At 46.0% G+C, this 12,438-nt stretch overlaps 1 protein-coding gene and 1 long non-coding RNA gene across 2 annotated transcripts in view; one reads left to right on the top strand and one right to left on the bottom strand.

Moving 5' to 3' along the window:
• Positions 1-91: 91 nt before the first annotated feature.
• Positions 92-5,317, top strand: LOC121693460. Its single transcript, XR_006025509.1, has 2 exons — positions 92-3,826; positions 3,897-5,317. It is a non-coding gene; the product is annotated as an uncharacterized LOC121693460 (long non-coding RNA).
• A 1,413-nt stretch (positions 5,318-6,730) lies between these two features.
• Positions 6,731-12,438, bottom strand: part of arhgap12a (Rho GTPase activating protein 12a) — a 42,893-nt gene continuing 37,185 nt past the window's right edge. Inside the window, 4 exon segments of the mRNA XM_042072882.1 lie at positions 6,731-9,251; positions 9,562-9,667; positions 9,764-9,898; positions 11,188-11,265. Coding sequence (XP_041928816.1) covers positions 9,077-9,251; positions 9,562-9,667; positions 9,764-9,898; positions 11,188-11,265 — 494 coding nt within the window. The 3' untranslated portion in view covers positions 6,731-9,076.

The following is a 12,438-nucleotide window of genomic DNA, read 5'->3' as shown; positions in this document are numbered from 1 at the left end:
GAGAGATGGAGAGAGGAGAGGAGGGAGGAGAGGAGGGAGAGGAAAGAGGAGAGGAGGGAGAGGAAGGAGAGAAGGAGGGAGAGATGGAGAGAGGAGTGGAGGGAGGAGAGGAGGGAAGAGAGGAGGGAGAGGAAAGAGGAGAGGAAGGAGAGATGGAGGGAGGAGAGGAGGGAGAGATGGAGGGAGAGGGAGGAAGAGAGGAGGAGGAGGCAATGGAGGTGCTGGAAATCACGTTGGGAGGAGCATCGGAAGCAGGAGGAGCATTGGCCGAAAGCATGGAGACGGGGGAGGAGCCAGACTCTGCCTCAGAAAAGGACAAAAACTGACGTGGGAGAAACCCTCTGACTCCTGACGCTGACGTGGGAGAAACCCTCTGACTCCTGACGCTGTCATTTGGGAAGAGTAGGGGCCAGCAGGGTGACCTCTGACCTATTGATGCCATGGAAGTGCTGTTGCTCTCCACTGTGTTCTAATCCAGGTGTGCCTGAACTTTGACCTTTTCTGCCCCATCGCCAGCAGCAGCCGCATCAGTGTTCCTTGCTGCTGCTCTGCCCCCCCCCCCCCGGTGGTGGAACCGGGGACCTCCGCGCAGCGTTGCGCCGTCTCTTTGACCTCCGACCTCAGTTCCGCCTCCCTCTGCTCCGAGTGCGGCCAAGTGCCCGCCCCCAGTCCCGGGAGACTGTGTGTGTGTGTGTGTGTGTGTGTGTGTGTGTGTGTGTGTGTGTGTGAGAATGTCAACAGTGTTAGTCCCGTGTGGAAGGACTCCCACAATCCCTTGTGTCATGTGAATTCCCGCGGATCTTTTTTTAAAGTATTGATAGTGTTTATTCAGAGGGAGAGAGGCGATTTGCACCAGTGTTACAGTCCGTTTACAAAATGCAGGCTGCGGTTTATAAACCACACAATATGAGCTAAACACGTAATCGGGTTATGAGTTTATAAATAAACGTGTAAGCGGGATATGAGTTTATAAACCACACAATATGAGCTAAACACGTAATCGGGAAATGAGTTTATAAATAAACGTGTAATCGGGATATGAGTTTATAAATAAATGTGTAATCGGGATAGGAGTTTATAAATATAGAATAGGAGTCCTACACCTGTAGTGAGTTGATACAGTGAAGGATGTGTGTACACGGAACAGTGTTACCGATCTGAAAGATGTTCTAGTGTGTACACGGAACAGTGTTACCGATCTGAAAGATGTTATTCCAAGAGAAGTGTTGTGATGAGTCCAGATGTGGCTTTGCAGACTGAAGGACATCTCTTTAGAAGCTGAAGGATCTGGGGTCATAAACAGATGATTATGATTTCATAAACAGAATTTGGCACTAGTGATGAAGGATGTGGGTTTTGTTTTAGTAAAAAAAGAAGTGAATACAAATGATTCTAAAGAAGTGAAATACCTGATGATCATATGTTTATAAGCTGAAGACTCCTGGTCTATAAGCTGAAGGATACTAGTTTATAAACAGAAGGATGCTAGTTTATAAACAGAAGGATGCTGGCCTGTAAACTGAAGGATGCTGGTTTATAAACTGAAGGATGCTGGTTTTGAAGAGGGTAATGTTGTCCTGTAGTGTTAGGGTGTGTTTAGAAAGAGGCGTCTGTTCTGTGTGCTGTGGACTCTTCTTCTGGACTGCATGCAAACAGACGCTCAGTTACCCTCAAACCCCCCTTTATGAACACACACACACACACACACACTTGTATATCTAGTTCTAAGACAGCCCTCTCTCTGACACACCCACACGCCTTTGGTGTCCTCAAAGCCAAATTGTCCAATCAGGGAAGCACTATAAGGAGGGCATCAGCATAAGTGTTGTGTTGTTCCTGTTGTTTATGATGCTGTTTGTTTGTTTGTTTGTTTGTTTGGTGTGTTGATGACACCCAATTTGAACTCAACACCTCAGCCTTATGCAAGACCACAGTGCTGTAAGTGCCATATACTCCAGTTCATCTTCATTGAGCATACACGTGTGTGTGTGTGTGTGAGTGAGTGAGTGAAGGGAATGGAAAGGTCTGTGTGTCCATTTTGTGTTTGTGACATGTTCAGCTGCAGAACAGAACAGCCTGCGCTGATAGCTACGCTGACAATACTCCAGATTAGAGGTAACTGGAGTGACTCCAGATTAGAATGATACAAGTGATCCAGATTAGAATGATACAAGTGATCCAGATTGGAATAATAGAAGTGATCCAGATTACAACGACAGAAGTGATCCAGATTCAAATGATAGAATTGATCCAGATTACAATGACATAATTAATCCAGATTAGAATGAAAGATGGTCTCTTAGATCGGATCTGGATTAGCAAAACCAGTATCGGTAATCAGGGATTGATTCACATTACAATCAGTTACAGTGAATCTGAATTACAGATCGAAAGCACGGATCTGAATCAGTCAAGCAGAAAGGATGAGAAATCAAAGTCAGAAGCCAAAATCCATCTGAATCAGAATCTGGAGCAGATGATGCCAATGCACTCTGCCTGCCTAGTGTGTGTTATCTCTCATCTGGGAATGTGTGTGTGGTGTGTCCTGTGTGTGTCCACTCTATGTGATGGATATCAGCACATGAACAACGAGGCAGTCACAAATGAACAACGTTTGGAGTGTTTTCTGTGAACGGTGTGTAACTCTTTTAAACACGGTGGCGTAAAAGCACATGTTGTGTCTGTCTGGATGGATGCACATGGTTGTGTCTGTCTGTCTGGATGGGCAATTGTGGAAAGATGATGTTCTCCTTTTATTTCTGAATCGTTTCAGGATAAGAAAATGTATTATTTTGTAATGTTATCATTTTTAATCCATCAGTGTTAAATATTGTTTATTATTATGGTTATTTGATATTTTGTACTTGCAAGTAAACATGTATATTGTCTGAGAAAGTGGCTGGGTGAGGAACAGCGCCCCCACAGGCCTATGGCTGGGTGAGGAATAGCACCCTCACAGGCCTATGGATGACCCAGTTACTGTCTCAGAAGCGTCTCTACCAGACATCAGTATTACTAGATCCCACTTAACTGACATCACTTGTTATAGGAAGAAAGGACAGTTAAGCTTGTTTTATATATATATATGTGTATGTAAACATATTTATGTGTCTTATTTTTGTATTTGCTCATAGTTATTTATTCTACACTTTAGTTTACAGAGTTGCCGTTTGTGTTACTTCTTTAACTGTATTACGAGTGCCGCTGTAGTCAGGCAGGAAGTAGTTTTGGATTGGTTAGAACAGTCCCCCTCCTCATCAGGCAGGAAGTAGTATTGGATTGGTTAGAACAGTCCCACTCCTCATCAGGCAGGAAGTAGTATTGGGTTGGTTAGAACAGTCCCACTCCTCATCAGGCAGGAAGTAGTATTGGATTGGTTAGAACAGTCCCACTCCTCATCAGGCAGGAAGTTGTATTGGGTTGGTTAGAACAGTCCCACTCCTCATCAAGCAGGAAGTTGTATTGGGTTGGTTAGAACAGTCCCACTCCTCATCAAGCAGGAAGTGGTATTGGATTGGTTAGAACAGTCCCACTCCTAACCAATCCAATACCACTTCCTGCCTGATGAACACAGCCCCACCCCTCACACAGGGCAAAGGGGCTTCCTTTTCCAAAAAAAGCAGCGATAGCTGACTTCCTGCATAACTGCGCTGAGGAAAACCAGAAACACATCAGCTCATACACGATGCTAGAACACGTCACCTCATACACGATGCCAGAAACACAAACACGTCACCCTTGGCGAAACACAACATCTTGTATGATGGGCCAGGTTGGGGATACAGCACCCTGAAGGCGAAACACAGCACCTCGTATGCTATGCTAGGTTGGCGAAAGACTGCACCTCATACACGATGCTAGGTTGGCGAAACACAGCACCTTGTATGCTAGGCTAGGCTAGGTTGGCAAAAAGACAGCACCTCGTATGCTAGGCTAGGCTAGGTTGGCAAAAAGACAACACCTCGTATGCTAGGCTAGGTTGGCGAGAGACAGCACCTCGTATGCTAGGCTAGGTTGGCGAGAGACAGCACCTCATACATGATGCTAGTTTGGCGAAAGACAGCACCTTATGCAGGAGGCTAGGCTGGAGAAACGCAGCCCCACATATGCTAAGCAAGAGAAAAAGAGCACCCTGCATGCTAGGCAAGGCTAAGACAGACTGGGGTGCGTTTCCCAAAAGCATAGTTGCTAACCTGTTAGCAACTTAGTTGGTTGGCAATGGGAAATTGCATTGCAACCAACAAAGTTGCTAACTTAGTTAGCAACTATGCTTTTGGGAAACGCACCCCTGGATGTGAGCCGTGTTTCCAGGTGTGTACTCAGAGCAGCTAACGGGGTAACTAGGCTCTAGCGCTGCTGTCACAGAGCTGCACCACCAAACTAGACCAGATCCAACAGAACCAGGCCAGACTGGTACATGCCTCCAGGCCAGACTGATTGGCTGTTTTGTGACCCGCTCACTGCCCCCTATGACAGACCCACGTTTGTTGCAGTCATACTGTCTGCCACTGCATTCATCACGTCTAGATCCCCTCATAGTGCATAACCCTCCCCAACACTGCAGATCACTCAGTGCGTAACCCACCCCAACACTCCATTCATCACGTCTAGATCCCCTCATAGTGCATAACCGACCCCCAACCCCTTTATAAGCATTTAGAACACGTCCTTATCACTCATGTGCATGGGAAGTACCTTACATGTTTATGAAGCACTGTGTTTGACTTAGGAAAGTTACTGTGTTTGTGTGTGTGTGTGCAACTAAGCCAGTTTGCCAGGACATGATGTTGAGAATGTGTTAGCATGAACGCTACGTAGGTGTGAGGTTGTGACCGTCTGAAGAGGAGGCTTGCTCTGAGGTCTCCAGTGTCTCCAAGTTATAACCAGGATGAAAATTAGCACCAGCTCCCCAGCCAAATGCTGGTCAAATATTTAAGTGGCTGGTAGACTTTTCAGATGCAAAATAATGATTTAGTATTCAGCGGCTGGTAGACTTTTCAGATGCAAAATAATGATTTAGTATTGAGCGGCTGGTGAATTTGATCATTTATCTGCCCGTAGCTGGTAGATGTTTTCATTTTAAAACGTTGATTTCCACCCTCGTGTGGAGGCGAATGCCAGGCGGTGGTTCCGTGCGTCACAGTGTGTTGTCCATGTCTCATTTTGTGTGCCAAAGGTTTTTGTGTATGTGTCCAATGCATTCAGTTTGTTTTAGATAAAACAAGCATGTTCTAATGCATTGTCATTCTCAATTGTTTAATTTAAAAAACAAAATCCCCATCCAAACAGTAATTAAAGGAGAATAATGCTGATTTTACATTCTTGTGTTGGCTTTTATTTTGTGCCCTTTTCAAGCGAGAAATTGTCTTCATTTAGGAAATGTGACTGAATAGTAGAGCTCAGCCCTGGGCCGGCCTCTCCAGCCTGCCCTCTGCTGGGCTCAGGTGGTACTGCAGGCCAGACACGGAGCTGCACCCCACGGTACCGCCCGGTCCACCCAGCTGACCTGGGATCAGGTAACTATGAACACTGATGTCCTCGGTAAAGTTCACCAGTGTCTCTGTGTGATATTCACCGACATGAATCTCACCGATTTTGGTTTTGTCTGTAAGTATGTTACTGTGCATGTACTTTGATCTAATGACCAAAAGAGTTGAGCTGTGTATGACAGAGAGAGAGAGAGAGACTTACGGCACGTGGTTTATCGGGTTTCCCACTCTTAAGTCAAAGGTTAAATTCCATAACCAAAATAAAAAAATATTTCCATGACTTATATAATGAATGGTACATTACACCAACCGAAAAATGTCAGAGCAGGAGTGTTGCAGAATTTTCGATTTTTTGTTTTAGAATGGATGAATAAACGCTCATTGAAAAAACAAAGTAAACCACTCAAACAAGCAGTAATGGGGAAAAGCTACTGTATTAACACCATAAAAAACATATTCATATTGATGTATTTTGGTATAAATGTTTAAAACTGCTTCAACAAAATTCCCTGATATTCCCTGACTTTGCTAGCCTGACTCCGCCCTCCTACGTACTTCCGCTCAATTTCCCTTCAGTACTTCGTCTGGGTCTGCGGTATATACTCGGGTTTTCTCCTGCAAAGATCTGCAGGTCCAATCAGCGAATAGAGGGAGTGGCTGAGAACAATGACGTTGAGGTCGCGCGCTAGTTTGAGCCAGACATACGTCACAACCAAATGTTAGCGATTGGTTATGGCAGACCCAGAGTGGCTCTGGGCAGATCCAAGTTTTTTTTTTTTTTTTTAACTATATTTTTTTGAGCTTTTATGCCTTTAATGCGACAGGACAGTGAGAAGTGAGTGGGAGAGAGAGGTGGGATCCGGAAAGGACCACGGGGCGGGAATCGAACCCAGCGTACGTCCAGGTGCCCCAGCCAGTTGCGCCACAGCTGGGGCCGAGATCCAATAGTTTTAAACTTCAACAGACTACTCGCCTTCAATGAGGTTAACGCTTGGCAATGGGAAGTGACATTCTGAAATGTACAAGAGTCTGGTAGGACCAGGCTATGACTTTGCCCCAAAAATGATAAAAAAAATTCCCTGACTTTCCAAGTCTAGACTTCAATGATATTCCAGAAATTCCAAGACCCGTGGAAACCCTGGCTTATTTGCAGGAGAGACGCCGGTTCTGCAGTGAGGTGTGTGTGTGTGTGTGTGTGTGTGAGAGAGAGAGAGAGAAAGAGAGATTTCAGACACCACGAGATGGTTTAGAGTAGTTTATTTGCAAGAGAAACACAGGTTCTGCAGTGAGTCACTTTCAGCTGGTTCTGGTCACTATAGACTCCAAACCTCCTGGGTCAGCTGGTTCTGTTCTGGTCACTAGACTCCAAAGCTCAGCGTTCTACTGCATTAGTCAGTCTACTCTATACCTGTTAATATACTACAGCTGGCCACACACACACACTCACACAAACATACATACTATCTCTCAATTACAGCTCTCCCCTGTTTATGTACACCTTTTTAGTGTTCTAAACACACACACGCACACACATATACACACAGTCCTACCTTCACTCCAACTACTCCTGCCTCCCTTGTACACACACACACACACACACACACAGCCCCAGGAGCCACAAATGACTGTTCAAATGCACGTGTGTGTGTGTGTGTGTGTGTGTGTGTGTCTGTGTGTGTACACGGCCATATATTTAGGGTGTGTGTGTAATAGTCTTTGTTCTGTATCTGTGTTCCATGTCTGTGTGTATGTGTGTGTGTGTGTGTGTTCATAGCTCATTAGCGTAGTGTAATACTCTACCCAGTCCAGATGGATCTGGCTGTACACTCTGTTCTGATCCGTGTAAAAAAAAAAAAACAGACCAAAAAGTCCTGTTTTCACACCAACATCTGGGTGTGTTCGAGCGGACCTGCCCTGCACGGGTGCCACACCAACATCTGGGTGTGTTCGAGCGGCTTCCGTTGCCCCTGGACAGTCCCCTGATGAGGAGACTTCACCATGGCAGCTGCGTTGGGTGTGTTCGGGACTGGAGTGATAAGTAAGTCCATTTGAGCACGTTCGGGAAGCACGTTCGTGTGTAGTGCAGGGTGAGTTCAGTTCAGTAGTATGTGTGCAAATACATCCAATTGAGAGGAATACTCAGCAAGTACCTGCAATGGCCCCAAAGCTGTGTACTGTTAAAAAATATGTGTGTGTGTATATATATATATATATATATATATATATATATGGAGAAATGTCCTATTGGCTTCATTCAGTGGTGTCAACACCAACATCACCAGACGGGCAAGTTCAGTGGTGTCCTTTGAAAAGTCTCCAATTTGGCGTATTCAATCATGTTCGGTAGTGTGAACCTTAAACCTCTTAGGTTGAGTTCTACCACTGTCCGGTGTTCAGCAGCACTACGCTTGCGTTCAGAATGAACTCTATTAAAGCTTGAGCATATTCTTAAGGTAAAAGGAATATCCCAAGGGAATGCAGACAACTGACTTTCCAACAGCCATGTTCATTAGAGTTCACAGAAACAAGTCCAGTTGGGGTTGTTCAGTAGTGTTTAAGACATAGAGTCCAGTTGGGGTTGTTCAGTAGTGTCTAAGAGTCCAGTTGGGGTTGTTCAGACTTGTTCAGTAGTGTCTAAGAGTCCAGTTGGGGTTGTTCAGACTTGTTCAGTAGTGTCTAAGAGTCCAGTTGGGGTTGTTCAGACTTGTTCAGTAGTGTCTAAGAGTCCAGTTGGGGTTGTTCAGTAGTGTCTAAGACAGAGTCCAGTTGGGGTTGTTCAGTAGTGTCTAAGACAGAGTCCAGTTGGGGTTGTTCAGTAGTGTCTAAGAGTCCAGTTGGGGTTGTTCAGTAGTGTCTAAGACATAGCGCATGATTTATTCAAGACCCCCAGCTCTAGCCATCATAATGCGAGAAATTCCTGCACACATTTTACAGCGCTGTCTGGAGGTTGTTCAGTACTGTAATTCACAGACGCATCTCCAGTTGAGCTCAGAGGTTCAGTAGTCTGGACGTTGTTAGTAGTGTCCATAGTGTTTTATTCTAGTGTTTTCAGGAGTGTCCATAGCAACATCTCCAGTTGGGAATGTTCAGTAGTGTCCATAGCAACATCTCCAGTTGGGAATGTTCAATAGTGTCCATAGCAACATCTCCAGTGGTGTCCATAGCAACATCTCCAGTTGGGAATGTTCAGGTAGTGTCCATAGCAACATCTCCAGTGGTGTCCATAGCAACATCTCCAGTTGGGAATGTTCAGGTAGTGTCCATAGCAACATCTCCAGTTGGGAAAGTTCAGTATTGAAGAATATCACAAGCAGGGGAGGGTTTAAGACTAATGTTAATTTCAGAGTGTGATGTGTTAATATATTTCTATGTATATTAAGAGGTGTATGCACTAAGGAGTGTGTGTGTGTACACCCTTTGTTCAACAGTGAGCCTCCCCCTCCAGGAGGCAGACCCGGAGTCTCTTAAAGGCAGGGTTTGGCATCTGAGGGGGCATTTCCCCTTCTTCTGATTGGTTGGTGCATCTCTCCAAACCCCAACCTCCCGATGATGGCGTGTCTGACGCAGCAGTCCTGAGCTGTGATTGGCTACCTGGAGAAGATGGTGTCAAGCTCCAGAAGGACGAGCTCCACGATCTGGTTCTGGTAGACCATGTGGACCGCCATGTTCCAGGACTCGGTCTCTGGGCGCAGCAGCGTCGGGCCGAACACGATGGCCACACTCTGGGCCGTCATGCGGTTCTCCTCGCCGTGCTCCACCACTCTGAGGGACACACAAAGAGAGAGTGTGAGTGTGTGTGTGTGTGTACCTACCTCCTGAGGTGTGTGAAGAGAGAGTGTGTGTGTGTGTGTGCGCGTGCGTGTGCGTGTACCTCCTGAGGGGTGTGAAGAGAGAGTGTGTGTGTGTGTGTGTGTGTGTGCGTGCCTACCTCCTGAGGTGTGTGAAGAGAGAGTGTGTGTGTGAGTGTGCGTGCATGTGCGTGCGTGCGTCTACCTCCTGAGGTATGTGAAGAGAGAGTGTGTGTGTGTGTGTGTGTGTGTGTGTGTGTGTGTGTGTGTGTGTGTGAGCCTACCTCCTGAGGTGTGTGAAGAGAGCCTGCATGGTGTCATGGTTGGCCCGGGGTAACTGCTTTACCAGCTCCTTCATGGACTGAACACGCTGCCTGTAGTCTGGGATTTCTACACACACACGTACACACATTATTATCACGACTACGGACAGAGACATGCACATTCACCAGTCTATACAAAGGTGTGTGTGTGTGTGGTACTCACTGATGGCGTTGACAAACTCCTGGAAGTGTGTGTATGTGAAGAGAGGTTCTGGAAGCTCACGGAAGAACATCTTAAACGCTCCGGTGGTGACATGGATGTCCTCCCACTTCCCATCCTCCAGGTCCACCCGCTCATCTAACACACACACACGCACACACACACACAAGATCTCGTCAACACACAGTTCTGTCTAACCCAAGACATTCAGACATATACATTAGAGTGCGGAACCCGCGTTCGACAGAGTTGCATCCGAACCCGACAGGCATTTTCATTTTTATGTCCGAACCCGACCCGAGCCCGACGCAGATGATGCCACTGTTATACCCATGCTAGTGATTAAACGTTCACGTTTGTGGATAGCCTGTCTTTTTAGCCCATTAAACGGAACACACAACAAATAGAATTCTCATGGCCACCTTACACCAAACAACGTTGACAAGATTTGGGAAAGATTCTTGAAAGATTGGTGTCTTTTAACTAATGCCCCCCATTCAAGCTTTACTCAAAAGACTCCAATCTTTCAAAAATCTTTCACAAATCTTGTTAAAGTTGTTTGGTGTAAGGAGGCCATTAATTGTTTATACACAGCGCACATTCACACAAGAGGCCCAAGCAAGCATAGCCTATTGAAATAGAATTCTAGTCTTACCTTCTAGACGAAAACTCTTGAAATTAACTGCAACATTCTTTGAAACTACAGCCCTTCTGCCACTGATCCATATGCAGCATCGACGTTAATTGGGGCAACTAGGAAATCCTCTCCAATTGAACAAAGCGACCTTATGTCTACTGTATGTCTTTACCACAGTAGCCTATGCAACACAAGTAGGCATACCTCCACATAGTAGTCCTAGACTTGATTCGCTTAGTTTTCTTTGGTCTTTTTGTTTTCAAGCGTTTTCGTTCGTTTCGTTTTCAAGCCTGGTAGTAAGACGTGTGTGTGTAGCAAGACGTGTGTAGGTGTGTGTGTGTGTCTGTGTAGCAGGACGTGTGTGTTTGTGTGCGTGTGTGTGTGTAGTAAAACGTGTGTGTGTGTGTGTGTAGCAAGACGTATAAGTATAAGTATATATACTCTTTTGATCCCGTGAGGGAAATTTGGTCTCTGCATTTATCCCAATCCGTGAATTAGTGAAACACACTCAGCACACAGTGAGGTGAAGCACACACTAATCCCGGCACAGTGAGCTGCCTGCAACAACAGTGGCGCTCGGGGAGCAGTGAGGGGTTAGGTGCCTTGCTCAAGGACACTTCAGCCGTGCCTACTGGTCGGGGTTCGAACCGGCAACCCTCCGGTTCCAAGTCCGAAGCGCTAACCAGTAGGCCACAGCTGCCCCAATGTGTGTGTGTGTGTAGCAAGACGTGTTTGTGTGTGTGTGTGTGTGTGTGTAGCAAGACGTGTGTGTGTGTGTAGCAGGACATACCATGATTGATAGCGAAGCGGAGTTTCTGGACCACTGCTAGATTTCCACTCACCCTGTAGAGCCCATCCACGCTCAAGCCTGCAACACACACACACACACACACACACACACACACACACACACACACACTTAGCATACATTTTCCGTAGCATTTTAGCATGCACTCACACAGGCAAGACACACACACACACTTGTTTGTAGTGGTTGTAGTAATCCCACCAACCCTGACAGGCAAACATCTGAACACACAGCTTAACCCATACCTGTCAACATTTAGCTTACAGGAGATTTTTTTTCGGGGGGGGGGGTCAGTGTTTATACTGGATCTGTGTTTGCATATTTAATACGTTTCATACACGTGTTTCAACACTGCATTTCGGTCGTTGCTTTTACCATTACCATTACCTTACGCATGCCAGTTATGTATCCACCAGCTGCCTGCAGCCTACTTCCAAAACTCCAAAGCTGCTTGCTGTCAGATTTGGTTCCGAGGGAACAAGTTCAGTGTATCAACAACACTCAATAACAGTTTATGTGATGTGTTAATCAATTAAATTCCCAACAATTTCACAACAGCTAGTTCTGGAGTAGGCCATTCAACTAGCCCGCTTGCTTAGGCTACGACGAGACAGGCTGCGCAGTTGGCACCCGCTTCTTTATTTGGGTTTTGGGTTGCCAGGTTTTAGCCTATGACAAAACAGTTGAAATTGAAACTAAATGATCGTGTATGTGTAGGGTGTATTTCATACACAATCTGGCAACCTGAATGGATCAATGATTTTAAAATGAAGTTTGATGGCCATGCAAATTACGGGAGTTTTCCAGGAGAAATAACAAAACGGGTGCTGGGAGATGACCTTGAAATACGGGAGAAACCCGGGAAAAACGGGAGTGTTGACAGGTATGGCTTAACCTTTGACATGCTATTGAGGGGTTGGAACACAGAACACAGGCCTGAGGAGGAACAGAACACAGGCCAGAGGAACAGAACACAGGACACAGAACACAGACGTGAGGAGGAACAGAACACAGGCCTGAGGAACAGAACACAGGACACAGAACACAGACGTGAGGAGGAACAGAACACAGGCCTGAGGAACAGAACACAGGACACAGAACACAGACGTGAGGAGGAACAGAACACAGGCCTGAGGAACAGAACACAGGCCAGAGGAACAGAACACAGGCGTGAGGAGGAACAGAACACAGGCCTGAGGAACAGAACACAGGCCAGAGGAACAGAACACAGAA

Source organism: Alosa sapidissima, chromosome 19, assembly GCF_018492685.1.
Source record: "Alosa sapidissima isolate fAloSap1 chromosome 19, fAloSap1.pri, whole genome shotgun sequence".
NCBI lineage: Eukaryota > Metazoa > Chordata > Actinopteri > Clupeiformes > Clupeidae > Alosa > Alosa sapidissima.
The sequence above is the reverse complement of the archived record's forward strand: the minus strand, read 5'-3'. Positions and strand labels throughout refer to the sequence as shown.